The sequence below is a fragment of the Condylura cristata genome, unplaced genomic scaffold (assembly GCF_000260355.1).
Source record: "Condylura cristata isolate star-nosed mole 26May11 unplaced genomic scaffold, ConCri1.0 scaffold00005, whole genome shotgun sequence".
In the NCBI taxonomy this organism is placed as follows: Eukaryota; Metazoa; Chordata; class Mammalia; order Eulipotyphla; family Talpidae; genus Condylura; species Condylura cristata.
This window is the reverse complement of record NW_004567106.1, coordinates 21,507,485-21,523,439: the sequence shown is the minus strand read 5'-3', so window position 1 is coordinate 21,523,439 and position 15,955 is coordinate 21,507,485. Positions and strand designations below refer to the sequence as shown.

Here is a 15,955-nt window from a genome sequence, read left to right as displayed (position 1 = left end):
CGGAAGTGGCCCTAGATTCTCAGTGCTGTGCTTTAACCCGCCGAGCCACCAGGGAGGGCCCTAAAATGTCAATTTTTATATAAAGTTATTTTTCTACTTTCTCATATAGTCCTTTTGATGTCATTAAAATCTGTAGTGTAGGCCACTGTTTCATTCCAATGCATGTGGATTGTTGCTTTGTTCTATCAATTTCATGACATTTCAAAGAACAAAATTTTGACATCTAAAAATGTTATATGTTGTCTGTGTGATGTCTACTTCATTATTTCTGCTCTTTCTATTTACTGTGCTTACTTTATGTTGAATCTGTGCTTTGATTTTCTAACTTCTTGAAAAGGCTATCTTTATTTTTTGCTTTATGTTTTCTTATATACATTTAACATTTTATATTTTTATCTATGAGGTGTATACACATAATGCAAATTTTGATATTTCACATTTTCAGGATAATTCGGTTCAAAATATTTTTGTAATTTTCATCGTGATTTCTTGGATGAGAAAAAACATTTAAAAACTCTGAACCGGCCCTCCCAGGTGGCGCAGCGGGTTAAAGCACTGCACTGAGAATCTAAAGCCACTTCTGCATGAGTTTGATACCCGCCTGCCCTGGAGGTGACCACATGGCGCGGCAGACCTCTCCTGACCCGCCCGCTGCTCCCCTCAGCAGTGTACTTTGTCGATCTGCCTGTTCTGCTTCCCCTCTGTCTCTGATGAATCCTCTCACCCTCCGCATCTCTGGCCTGTACCCCAGTTCTGTACGAATAAATAAATAAATCTTTAAAAAAAAAAAAAAACAACTCTGAACCTCAGTGATGGATGACTTTTCCAGTAAATGATACTGTATCTGTATAGCCACATTAAAATACAAAAAGCAAACAAACAAAAAACCTTCCTTCCATATACATAATCATTTCCTGATGAACTATGTATCTAAACATTGAAGTAAAAAAATAAAGCTTTTAGGAAGAAATAAAAAAAAGTATTTTCATGAATTTCAATGCACAGTAAAACCCACAAAGAGAAAACAAAAAGAACTAATCATAAAGAAAACAAATGGTACTACATAAAATTTATCTTTTTATCAAAGGAAACAATTAAAAGTGGAAAAGTCAACCCATGAAACCAATGGACAGATCAAGTCTGTAAGAAATTTTGTTAAACAACCTGAAGGTGGAAAAAAGACTTGAATAGGTGCTTCAAATGTGCTACTTAAAAGTCAATAAGTAGATGGAAAGATGTATTCATTCATTGGTATGTTGAGAAGTCAAAACTATGATGATGTATTACAAAATATCCAACAGAATAGCTACAATTTTAAATACTGACAATACACAGTGTTGAAAGGCTATGACATAATAGTCATAGGCTGCCAGTAGCAACATGAATTGTGGAACATAGTTTTGTGTTATAGACAAACATTAGACACATTCACATACCACAACTCAGGAACACAACCTTTAGCTGTATACTTGACAGAAAGGGGTAGAAAAACTAAGTCTAGTTCTTGAGTCCATTCTTATTCTACTAAATAGTGGCTACTCTGTGAAACGTGATTACAATAAGTTCTTTTCTTAGATATAGGCCACAAGTTCACTTACAAATGGAAGTGAAAGTCTCCCTATGGCATGCAAAGCAACTCAGAAAAAAATACAGAAAGGATTCCCTTGTCAAGATCAAAGGAATTTTGGAATTTTGGAAGAATATGATGTTCAAGACCAAAAGGATAAGGGAAATAGGCTCTGATATAAACCTGACCCTCCGTGCTGATGAACTATTATCAATTCCCTAGTGAGGAGGGTTATAACTCAAACTTCATTTCACTAATTGTCTTAAGAGAGGTCTGCAATTAGTTGTATATGTTTAATTTGATTGCTTAAGTAAATCTGGTTATAATTTTATCCATATTGTGATTTATGAGTCATTCTTAAAACAGTCCTTGTTCATTGAAGTTATTAAAACCTTGACTAAAAAGCTGAGGGGAAAAATACCCTAAATCAGAGTGGATTCTATTGATCATCATATTAATACACTGACAGACTACTGAGATTATTCAGACTGAGTGGCCTATATCCTACCAACATGTGGATGATGAGGATGACACTGCACAGCAATAAAGAAACATCTCTGGCCAAAGGAGTAATTTAAACTTAGTAGATTTTAGAAAGTATCAGGAGGATGAGAGGCAAAGAATACTGTCATGGCCATTCAGCTCACATGAGATATTGAAGGAGTTCTTTGAATAAAATAAGATGATTAAGTGTGCTACACTTGGAGACTACTGTGACTAGAGTTATTGTTCTAATGAAGATTTACCCAAAGTTATCACTACTTGGAGAAACACAGTTTACTCAATAAACCATCCAATGGATGGAAAGACTATGAGGAAGTGCTTCTACTCACTGCCACATCCAAATAGTATGATTCCATAAAACTAACTACAAAATGACAATATTTCAGCATTTACAGTAACAACTAGCTAATAATTAAAAATAAACTTAAAGGTAAAAAGAAGAAGGCACTGTAGTGTATTAAAAAGGAAAATGAATGCTACTGGTTGAATAGTTCAGATATTCGGTATTTTTATTTAGGCACTGATGTTAAGATTGCAGTTACTAAATACACAAGAAAATAGTTCAAACTATACATTTCAGTTGAATAAGGGAACTACTAGTTATAATGAAAGTGAATATTAACATGGAGTTTAATATTAACACTGAAAGGAAGTGTTCTTACTGCTTTATATTTAGTTTTCAAGCATAATGTTTAAGTTTGGACACCAGTTGCTATAAAGAAAGCTTAGTTCATTTTACATGCTAAAAATCTTCTCTTTTTGTCTGTTTTTTGTAAATAAGTTTAAATTTGCTACATAATTGGCAAGTCTTGGTTTGCTTATCCTCATTTGTTTTTTAAAATTTATTTTCTTTAATATGCTAATTTTCATATTTCAAAAATTTTCTTTAATTTCTTGTGTAGTAAAGCGAGTTTACTATATTTAAATTTATATTTACAACATTTATTCAAAATGTTGATTGTTCTGCTAGGGCAACCTTTTTTCACATCACGTAGCAGTGTGTAGTGATAAATGTTTAACAGCTAACTATTCAAGAAATAGCTGCAATTTGTAGAATTTACTGATTTCTGTGGTGTAAGTGCGCACATCACAATGTCAGTAGCTATTTGAAGCTACTGATGTGATATATTCGAAGAGATTTGAGTAACGATCCAAATAACTGGCTTTCACAAACCATTAAGAGCCAGCTCTAGCACATCACTGAGAGAATACTATTTTGTTAATTGATAATCTGGAGGAATGCGTTTCTAACAATGCTTTTAGTAAACTCTTGTTTGTTTTCTTGTTGAGATTCTGCCTTCTTATTTTATCTCAAAACATGGGACACATTTGTTCACAGCTTCCCTAACAGCTACAGATATTCTAATTCCTCATAATATTCCATTCCACTGATCTAGACTTTTCACTTTTATCCCACTCCAACTAGTCTCTCCTCTTCCATAAACACAACAAACCAATCCAAAACAGAGCCATCCATAATCCCAGTAATTCTTAATGTATTTGACTGTGCTTTTTACTAACAGAGATAAACTTTTAATTTTAGCTGGAAATATCTTATTTTTATTTAAGACCAAGTTAAATCTCACTTCCTGTATTAAAACATTTATTCATCCCTATTCTTAAAAAAAAAAAGTTCCACGTTCAATTTCCAAAAGACTTTGTTTGTATTTCTTTACTTTTATATATTTGCATCAGAATTTTGGGGTAACCATTGATAACTAATAAAAGGCCTCTGAATGAATAGACAGAAAATGAACATCAGAAAAAAAAAAAATGAACATCACAACATGTTAGCCTCAAAATGAGAATAAATGCTTTATTTTTTGGTAACCAGAATTCTATTAAGTATCTAGGATCCCACTTCAAATTCCTTGAAAAACCTACTGAAAAGACTAAAGTCAAAAAGTACAAAGGAGATCAACATAAGGGGATTTACAATTTTCCAATTAAGTTTTTACCTCATTTGGATGTGTGAAAACAGATAAACGCAGTCACCAATCTCTTAGGCTCTGCTTTTCATAAGTTTACTTGAATAAAGAAAATGCAACATTATAGACCTTTCTACAATGTAACAGATCTCAAATAATATTTCCCCAAACATTTTTACATTCCTTAACTTACAGGTTTCAAAATCCAAGAGAAGAAAATGGGAAAAATATTATTCTGAATGATCATATATTTCTTCTATATTCCAGTTCTTCTTTCCTCGTGAATTGAAACTATTAGGATCTTGTAAGCTTTCCCAGATTCACACCAATTCCCCAATGGAGTTAGCCATACATAATCTAAAGGATGAAAAAGATGGCCAAACTACTTCCCCAGTTAAAATCTAATGCAAACAAACCCCTGATGAGCAACTTGGACAACAACATCTCAAGAGTTCACCTCAGGGGTGGTTGTCAACACTTACTAGAGTCAATTCAGGAGACTTTTCCAGCAGCTTTAGAACAAAAAGTCATCTTGGAAAGATTATCAGCATATACAATCACTAAACTTAGCCACTGTTGCAGAAATGCAAGTCAAATTAAAGCAGCGAAGGCTATTCAAAGAACACAGTTATTACAAAAAAAAAAAAAAAAAAAAAAAAAAGGAAAAAAAAAAAAAAAAAAAAAAAAAAAAAGAGGAGGAAGGAGGGAGAGAAGGAGGCGATCTAGAAGTCAGACCTTATAAAAAGTAAGGGGAACAAAGGAAAACATAGTGTAGATCTAAATATAAGTGCTGAAACTTCAGTTATAGCCTATAGCATCTTTGCAACTATATCAATTTTTTCTCCTAACAAGCTTAAAACCATTATTTATTCTGTTTAGACAGATGGTCTTTTAATGACCTTGTTCTCAACTCACTACCCAAGGTTCTAACTACTATATGTGTCTTCTCCTTTCCTTTTTTACCTGCCAGGAGGGTGTTTTTCAATGTTTTTGTTTTCCAAGTCCACAGGAATGCCAACTGCTTAAGCTCCTCACTCACACCTGTTGGAAAGATTTCTTTCAGAGGAAGCAACCCAGGGTGCAGATAATTGGTTTTGGGTGACAGTGGGCAAATTTGGCCTTAAAATAACTGTGACATGTTTGTCAACAGTATAAATACAGATTACCAAAATCAGATTGTTCAAGAACCTCACAGATGTTGTTATTACTAATGCTAAAAACGATGCAACTTCACAAAAGCATCTCTGATGCCATTTCAAGCTACCTAGTGATTCTTCTCATTTGGATAGTCACTTCAATTTCTTGCAAGCTCCAAACTTGTGTTTTTAAGTGCTTCACTGAAGAAGTTCAAAAATATCCATCACTCACTGATTGGATTGATAAATCTAAGTTATGTACTTTGCCAAGAAAAAGAAAAAAACAGACTTCTGGTATGTCTTCAACATCAGTTGCCTCTAGGAATTTCCTGTACCATGCTCAAATTAGTTTTAATCCAATAGTATATTATTTTGACTGACCTTGTGCATATTTCTTAAAAGAATAGTTAGGAGAAATGTTTTGCTAAATAGATGACTTTCATGATAAATATATTTAAAAAGAAGAGATGCATATTTTGGGTGCAACACTAAGATAATTTTTTAAATCAACCTTTCTGGTACCCATCTATGTTTTTTATTCAGAGATGGAGAGCCAAGAGTTCCTGCTGATTTTATAATTCCTTTGAGTTATGTAATACATATTATTCTGCGGATAATAACCCATATGAAGCATCATTTTGCTTTGTTGACATGGTCTGGCCAAGAACAACAAGGAAACGAAATAGCATTAAAAAAACTGGCAAAATGTTTATTAAGTCTAATCCTCTGCACATGAATAAATATATCTGACAAAGTGCAGAGTCCCTCAAAAAGACCCTTCTTGACCTTCCTAATTTGAGTTCAATTGCGTATTCAGTGTTGAAAAGCCAAAGTAGATTCTGCCAGTGTTTTAAGCTCAAACCTTACTACATTTTGTTATTTGTAAGACTGAAATCCCAGATAATAAGTTATAATTGCCCTATTAATCACTTGAAAAGGGAGTTTGGAGGGAAAATGGGATTTGAAATTACAATAATTGGTATCTGAAAGATGTCCTTTTTTATTTATTTTTTTACCTAGATTTAAAACTACCTTGAAAACTGCATGCATGCATTTTTTTTAACAGTGAGGTACCTGCAATATGACTAACATATTATTTTTTCTAAAGAAATGAAATCTAAAACTTCTTCAATACAATCATGCTGTTAGTCATGATGACCTCTGAACTAGAAAAAAAATACAGAAAACCAGACCTTAGATTATAAATTACACTATTGATCAAAGTGAGAAGAACTGTTTGTTTCTTAAAGTTGTTTCAAGTATTACATTTTCATTTCCTCTTTCAAATGAATTATACACACATGTACTTTTTTTCCACTTTTCATATTGAAAAAATCCTCTGTCTCTTGACTCTGTCACTTGATATACTGAGTTGTCACATTAAACAGATCTTTTCAAAGTTCAAGATAGAAAATCCATCTATTAAAGTATCTTGTGGGGAATCTTCACTCTAATTTACATCTTTAAGAAATTTCACTGGAAAAAAATACTGAAAGCCAAATTATTTAAACCTCTCTTCCTTTAGTTCATCATGAACAAATTTTAGATTGTGTTTACATAATTGAAAATAGCCAAAGAAAAGAAAGACTATTTGGGCTGTTGTAATAATTAAATTATTTACTGAAATATATCCAGGCAATTAAATTTGATTGGTCAACATAGCCCAAGCAATCATTTCAGTTACTGCTTATTGGAATTTCTAGCAATCATAAAACTATGTGGGCATGTTTAAGATTGTCCAATGATATTTTTATCCCTTCCTGTGCCTCAAAAGTGGTCTTTCTATGTAGAAAGATGCAGATAAAAGATATAGGTCTCAAACTTTAAATTAGGAAAAATTCTTTTAATGTCCCTAACTGTTCTATGGAAACAGTATATTTGATCACTAGGAACGGCACATACAATAAAAGGACCATAGACATTCCATTACAAAGGAATACAGGGAAAGGAAGGCACATATAAAACATATCCATTTCACTTTTTATGAAATGCAGATAAATTAGAAAAATCATGCAACTGCACAACTGACTTGATCTGAGGTCACAGGAGAACTTATTCCATCTTCAATGGAAATCCTCCTTTGGAAGAATAGAGTGAGCCAAGTGCAGAGAGTACAAAAACATGAAGATAGAATCTCATTTGAATGAATGTGCTCTAACTGAGAGTGAGTCAAAATCCATAATTTCCTTTCACATAGCTGGAAAAGAAGTTGGCTTCTGCAACTGAGTTAACTTTCTGAACATGTCAGTCTTTCCTGGAACCAAAATTCACAACTTATTGTGATCTTGTGCACATTTGGGACAAGCCTTCATGATGCAAATATTAAAAACAATCTGCTTTCCTATAATATCTATATCTAGAATCAAATAAATAATTTGAGAAAATAGGTGACTATGCAAAATGTTATTTCATAGGCAAACAGGAACTTCTAGCACCATGCTCAAATTAGTTTTAATACAGCCGAGCATTTACAATTAGGAGTGCTGTTTATATATTGTATTTATCCAATGCCACAAAACTCCACCAAATTCGTGTTTTCATTATTCATAGGAAATTCAGAAAGACTTTAATATTTAGAAAATCTAAAACACTTTGACATATATTTTATCTCATATTTTCCTTCAAAGAACATTGTACATATTTATTTGAATAAATATGACACAGTAATCATGTTGACATATGGCAGTTTGTTAAGATAATTATGACAATATAACTTATGTTTTTTTCTTTTTTTTTTTCCTTGGGTGGAGGGTGAACGCAGATCCTACTACCACAAATTACGCAGTCAAGTTTCCCACACACTGGGGGAAATCACAGGGCAATGGATAAAACTCATCCTGGGAAAGCCACCTTTGTGATCATGGTATCTCCCCTGCCAGGTAAGTATTATTTATGTTTTCAATGTGCAGAACAAAAGATAGATTTTTCCCATTATAAGTAATACAGGCAAAATCAGAAGCTACTGTTAATGATAAACTTTAAAAATAATTTTGTATATGTTATTTCATATACAAACTCATATTTTAAATTGATGTGAAAAGACAATATATATAAAATAAGCATGCCAACCTATACATTCACTATAAAAAATTGGAAATATTAATGAATCCATACAAAATCGGAAATATTTGTTGAGTTTCAATTCATTGGTCGAAAAGCTTGTCAAGATCTTGGTGTGTACCTTACGGTAATTTGATTTGAAGTCTGCATCATAGTGAGGGAAATATGTTACAACTTATTTATATGGCAATAGGAATTCTTTATTCAAGTGTTGAATCTAATGACTTTGAATAGATTTTACAAATCCCTCTCAGACTTATTACTATCTGTAAAATGGGATTAATATAAATCTCATAGCCTAGAGAAGTCATAAATGTTGACAGAAAATAAAGGAGTTTGTCAATGTTGTTAAGACTGAAGAAAGATAACATTAAAAAAAAAAAAAAGATCTCCTAAGTTACCTTCCTTCCACAGACTCGCTGTACAGAGAGCTATATATGGAGCAGTTCCTTCTGAGAGAAATCCAGGAACTGGCAGAGTAATTTTTACAAATTGTGTGAATGAGAAAAAAAAAAATAAAAGCCCACATTAAAATAGGTAGGGTAGGCTAAAAAGGCTAAAACACACTCTCACCATAATCCAACTATCAGCTTCTCCTAAAGAGTGCAGAGTTTGTATTACACATCTAGGTCCTTAATTTTTAAGATTCCATTCCAAGGAATGGGCCCTTAAATCTTTACCTAGCTTTGAACACTTACAGGACTTTTGTTCTTTAGTCTCACAAACTAGAGAAAATGAAGAACCAGCTCTTCTCAAATCTATGAGCAGCTGTTTTATCACCAGTGCTCAGCAGAGGGAATAGACAAGAAATACCCATCTACTCTTTCACCACAAGGGATCTGACTGCATACTTTACAAGCTGATGCTTTAGGGGTCTAGTTTCTAATTAACAAGCACACGAATTGACAGTGATCTTCTACAGCACCCTAAGGAATTGGGGCACTAATGCCTTCTCTCTGGTTCACTCAAGTAAGTCACCAGTTATCTTCCTGGAAGAAGTATGTTCACATATCTACTACCCCGACTTTTATGGCTGCCACTCGAAAGAACTTCACTTAGCTCTAATAGCCAACAGGGTTTTCATTCACACGTCACTGGGCTATAGAGAAAAACAAAGCAGTTTTAACCAGGCTTACAAGCATCCTCCAGCCCATGGATATACATCTGTGTTCAGTGCAGAGGGAACAAAACAAAACATCCAACTCCCAAAATTTTTACCTGGGAGGAGTATAACCACATTGTTTACCAGCTGTTCCCACACCATACTTGAGGGCTCAGTTTCTAATCAGCCTAGACTGAGGTAATGACTGTTATCCTCACCTGATGGACACTGACAGGTCTTTGTATACTCTCATCTACTGGGAGCCACTACAAGGCTTATGGCTTGTGTGATCACAAAGGTTTCAAAGGTAACCAGGAGTTCAGGCTGGACTGATTGATGAAGTTAATCTCCTACATAAACTCAGTCTGTCAAGATAGGGAGAGGTCTACCTAATGTGCAAAACCCAATAATGTAAGTCAAGGAATAGGAGAATATATTCCAATCCATAAAAGATAAAAATACAGAAATTGATCTTCATGAAATGGATATAAGTAGTCAACATAATCAAAAGAAGTTTACTGAGATCAGGAGAACAATACATTATAAAGTAAGAATTTCAACAAAGGGATAGTAAAGTTTTGAAAGTGCAAAACAAACTGAAAACAGAATCACTCTGAAAAAAATAGTTTCAATGTTATATTTATTTCACCACAATAAAAAGTTACAAAAAGGAAAAAAATCAATGGCATTTTTTTAAAGAAATAATAATAACAACCCTAAACTTTTTGTGAAGCCATAAAAGACTTCAAATAACCAAAACAACCTTGATAAAGAATAATAATGCTGGAGTCATTCCACTTCCTGATTGCAAATTACATTACAAGTAATCAACACAGAATGCTATTAGCATTAAAAACAGACATATAGATCAATGGGACAGAAAAGAAGCTCAAGAATATACTCATGCATAAATGTTAACCAATCTTCAACAAAGAAACCAGGAATACATACTAGGGAAATGAAAAGGCTCTTTAAGAATCAATACTGGGAAAAAATGGATAGCCACATGTAAAAGAATGAAACTGGACACCTATTGTACACCATACACATAAAACAATTCAAGACTGATTAAAGATGAAAATGTAAGGTTTGAAGCCATAAAAACTCTTAGAAGAGAATACTGGGGTTAAGTTTCTTGACATTATCCTAGGCAATGATTTTTTTGGATCTGACACCAAAAGTAAAAACAATCAACACAAAAATAAACAAGACTACCTCGGACTAAAAAGTTTCTGCAAAGTAAAGGTAATCATTAAAAAAATGAAAAGGCAACTTAAGGAATGGGAAAATTGTTTGTAAACCACACATCCAAAAAGATGAGAATGTTTAAAGTAAATGCGCATACAACAAAATGGGCAAAGATCCTGTGCAGATATATTTCCAAAAAGACATACAAATGGGCAATAATACATGAAAAGCTGCTCAACACCAGTAATGATGAGAAAAACGCAAATGAAAATCACAGTGAAAAACAGAGATGCTTAAATGCTGATGTGAAAGGAACCCAGTTTACTTTGTTGGTGGGAATAAACCGGTATGGCCACTATGTTGTAGGAGGAAGCTCAAAATGTTAAAAGACAGAACTACCATATAATCAGCAATCTCATTTCTGGAAATGTTCCCAAAGAATAGGAAATCACTATTTTAAATATATCTGTTACTCCCATTTTTATTGCAGTGTTATAATAGTCAAGGTCTGAAAGCAACAAAGAGTCTATCAATAGATGAATGGAAGAAGAAAAGTATTTGTATCTCCAACTGTGTATAAAAAAGATAATACATCACAAAGACCAGCTTATTTTACTCCGTAAGTTCAATAGTGGCCTAATATCAGAGGTACTAAATAATTCAACTCACAGCAACAAAAAATTTTGTTATTAAACATTAGTTAGCTTTAAAGGGGGAAAATCCTGTCATTTGAGATAACAAGAATGAACCCAGAGAACTTTATGCTAAATAAAATAAGCCAGGCTAAAAAGAAAAGTATTGTATCATATTACTTATTTTGAACCATAACTATTTGGTATACAAATAACTACTTATTGGAACTTCTCTTACCCAAAAGTTGACAAAGTTGGAAGAGCAATACTGTGCTTTCTGAATACATGGGGTTACAATACAAATAAATAAGCACACACCCCTACTTATTTGTACTTTTAATTTCTTACCTTATTTCCTAGAAGGGCATTTACACAGGCTTCTGATGCATCACAGATGGCAGTGAGATCATGTCCACCTTCAAGCGCCAACACTATATGTCCATTAGCCAATGCCATCAATTGCTTTGTCAAATGACCAAAACCTCCCATAACACAAAGAGAAAATTTTAAAGAATTAGATCAAGAGCAATGGCCACAATAATCTCATGTTAATTGAGCATTTACTCTAGGTATTCTTCTCAGCACTCAATATATATAGCTCACTTAATACTCACAATAAGTTGACATATTAGGCACTAGTATTATCTATTTCACAAATGAAGGGACCAAAACCCATGATTACAATTACACAGCTAAGAAATATCATAACCAAGATTTGTACTAGTCTTCAACATTTGTACCAGACTCTTCATTAGTGCACAGTACAACTTTTCAATACACATGTTATTTGTACTGGAAGAAAAACCTGAATGGTACGCAGCATTTGATAATAAGGTAAATGAGTTCATTTGCTTGACATTTGATCATCTATCTTCACTTTATTATAGAAGAAAATTTTATATGTATTACCTAAAATTATTTAACTATTCCATCAAGTTTCTCTAAACATGTATTCATTATAAAATGGTTGAAAAATGCAAAAATGTATCTCTATATGCAATACAGTACAGAGATATGACAAACAATTATTCACCTGCCAATTTTAGAAAACTATTAGCAGTATCTTTTAAGCTCCCCCTGGGTTTTTCTCTCTGTGTTTAATCTAGGTCTTAAATTTGTGTTAATAAATTGTGCTCCATGGTTGAACAATTTTTTTCAAATTTATAATAGTTTTATACTTCTCACAACTTGCTCTTTTCACAAATTTTGTTAGCTCACTGCAACTGATTCAAGTAGCTAGTTCTTTATATCCATTAGACTATCTTAGGAGCATTAAAGAAATTGTTTACTCTTTCTCATGCTGATCATATTTAGATTTTTGTTATGATAAAATTTCAGCGATTTGTTATTATAAACAAGTCCTTTATAAGTATTCATGTACAAGTTTTCTGGTGAATATGTCTAAGAGTAGAGTGAAATTGTTGTGACTTAAATCTGCTAAATAATACCAGATTATTTCCAAGAGACTATCAATAAACCCTATTCTGAAAAAGGAGACTATCTAAGAATTCCAGGTTAGTCACATCCTTACCATATTTGGTATGATTTGCTATGTGCATGGGTAAATAATGGCATCTTATCATGATTTCATTCAGTATATGTGGGACATTTCTATTTCTACTTGATTAGAGTTTTTATTACAAGTAGATGTTGCATTTAATCAATTTCTCTATAGCAAATGTTCTTCTCCTATAGGTTCATATTTTTGTGAGCTACAATTATTAATATTTCTAATATTAGGTTAAAATTGAATTTATGGGATATGGCAACCTGGCTATGATACCATATTATCCATTTTAATACACAGCTTGATTTGTTTTGCTATTACTGTTTAGGATTTTTTTTTCAGCTATATTTATGAATGGAATTAATTTATATTTTTTCTTTCTTTTATTAACCTGTTGATTTTGATGTGGTTGAGATCCTCTTTTCTCACTGTTTGATCCTAGATTGTTGGACTTAACTCTTTTGGAAAACCATTTAAAGCTTTGTGGTCTCTTTCATGAATTATGGTACTGTCATGATTCCTCATCTTTCTAAAATACAATTTTCTACAAATATGCTTCCTTTATTTAGTAATAAAATTATTTAATAAATATGCTCATTACTGTATTATTTTATTTTGGAACTTCAATGAATTTATATGTCATTTTCATTATATTCTCAATATCTCATAAGTTTTCACTTTTATTTTCATAATTTGTTTTGAATTATGGATACTTTTGTTTCAGACCAATCATCAGAATTTCTCCTAGATGCATTTAATCTGCTTTTGAATATTTCTATTGTTGTTTTCATGTAAGTGATCATATTGTTCAATCTAGATGTTGTTTGGTTATATTTTATAACTTCTTAGTCTTTTTACAGATTTGTGCTCTCTTGTTCATGTTTTCATTGCTCTCGGTATAATTATTTTATATTGTCTCTGCTATTTGATATCATTTCATCTAATTTGATCTGTTGTTTCTCCAGTCATCCTCACTATGTCTAATTTCTCTTTGTTATTTTTACATTTTTTTTGAGTTCATGTTCATTGAAACTTTATATGTGAGAAATCTTTGAAGTCTGAGTTGTATGTGATATTTATCTTTGAATATTTGCTTAAGTGTAATTTTATTCATTTCTTCTGCGGATGCTACCAAGTAGAATGTATCTGTGTCTCTTGAGTTTATGATTCAGTTTTTTAATGTGTTTTGAAATTTTTACATTTTATCTTTTTTAAGAATTTACTTTGTTATTTTTTAATTGAGTTATCAAGTATTACAACCTCAGTTTACCCATCAACAAATAACCCATAGCTTTTAAATATTTACTTTAATTTAATTTTTTAAATTCTTGTATTTAAAACATATAAAACATTATTTTATTTTACCTTATTTACTTACTACATATAATATTTAGAATATTTCTATATCTACGAAAAGCTAAAGAATAAATTTCAATGAGAAAGTGCATGTGTGCAAATCCAGCTGGCCTGCTTCCAAGGAAGTCTGACGTCTGTTTCTCACTTTAATTATTATAGTAGTTTGTAAAGAAAAGAAATTCCCAGAACAGAGTTATTAGGACTAAATGAAAGTCTATAAAATTATCAATGACACCTCAAAACCAAGCTAAATTGCTTTGATTTGGAACAATAAAATAAGACTACCTTAATCCTTGGAATGTATTGAATTACACACCCTGAACCCCAAAGGGTTCAGAAATTCAGCTCTGGTTTCATACTTGAGGTTAGCCATGACCAAGATGAGTTCATTTCCTCACTATCTTGAAGCATGTCAATGTTGAGTTGAGTCTATGCACTTAGCTAAGATTTTTGAGGCAAGTCAAAATAATGACTACAATTATCCTGATTCTAGACACTTGGCAGAAAAATATTTTCAAATGATTTAAAAATTACATCAAAGGTATTTTCAAGCAATATTTTATGATTCCAATGGACTTAAAGATGAGACCAATAGTCATATGTTCCTCAGGGCATTTAATAATGAAGTTGATCATACTTAAACTCTGCTTCCTATCTGAGTACTCTATAAAGAAAGGTACATTTTCAGAAGTTATATAAAGGAAAGTTCTGATTTCCAATTTGTAGAAATTTCCTTAGCTTGAGTTAAAGTTAATAGCCTGAAGTGATTAGTTCTACTCTAAAATATAAAGGAATAAAAAGTACTCATGGACAAAAACTTATTTCTGCTAATAATATTGTTAAATATTCTGGACAGTGTTTCCTGTAACCTAAACCAGGGTAACAATGATAAAAAAGTAATTATAAGTCAATTCAATACAACATCTCTCATACTGAAGGTTCCTACCAGTTGAGAAATGAAGTCAATACTGAGCTGATCAAATCACATGGATTCTAAAAAAAAAAAAGAGAGGGAAAGTCCCAAATCTGATTTAAGCTCATTCTTTCCTCTGAAAATGAAAAAGGTCCCATAAAGTACCAAATTTAGATGGGATAGTAAAATGTGGAAAGGAAATAATGGAATGAAGCTAATCTTTGATCTCTGTCCAAATTCCTTTTTTTTTTTTTAACCTAAAAGGTTTATTTCTATTCACATGTTACCCATGTGATCTCTGGAGTCAGAGATTGAGCTAGCTGAGTTATGTATACACAGACACTGAAGTGAAGCAAAGTAATGAAATTTCTATAAGGCCAATATCCTGTCTTCCATTTAAAACACAAAATTTAAGAATAATTTTTAAGTTCAATTAACTTGAGTTCTACTGTGTCCATTACTGCTGTACAAATACACAAAGGATTTAAAAAGTCAAGTATGGCTACCAATTAATTTCAGCACATAAGATATAAAAGTTTCAGTGATGTTCATGGATATGTGTGTTTAATAGGCATTAATAGCAAGTTTCATTATTTTTACTTCTAATTTCACAAAGGCTTACAAGTAGATCCTATCTATGTAAACAAATGAAAATAACCTGCAGACTTGAAAAATTACAGCAGAGATCTTTGTTAAATAATGTTTTTCTCAAGGGGGTGGGACCATCCTGAGAGGGCTGACGTAAAAAAAAAAAAAAAAGATATATTAAAAATAACTAACTCTGTATAGCATGGTGCATCTGGACTAAAATAACCAAAGAATGTGGTTATGAAACATGGTTTGTCAATTCTGCATCTACCTTTAGTTTCTGCATTGGGAATGGAGGGAGGGTGAGGAGCAGGGTTTAAAAAGGTATATGATGGGCCCTCCCTGGTGGTGCAGCAGGTTAAAGCACAGCACAAAGAAGCTTAAGCCACTTTCGCATGAGTTCGATTCCCGCCTGCCCTGGAGGTGACCACATGGCGTGGCAGACCTCTCCTGACCTGCCCGCTGCTCCCCTCA

The 15,955-nt window shown here is 32.5% G+C and overlaps 1 protein-coding gene across 2 annotated transcripts in view; it reads right to left on the bottom strand.

The window, feature by feature from the left end:
* The window catches only part of HDAC9 (histone deacetylase 9), a 458,777-nt gene that overhangs the window by 48,843 nt on the left and 393,979 nt on the right, over window positions 1-15,955 (bottom strand). For both annotated transcript variants that reach the window (XM_004676745.1, XM_012720959.1), the window contains exon 23: window positions 11,466-11,599. In XM_004676745.1, the coding sequence (XP_004676802.1) occupies window positions 11,466-11,599 (134 nt within the window). The remainder of the gene's footprint in view (window positions 1-11,465; window positions 11,600-15,955) is intronic.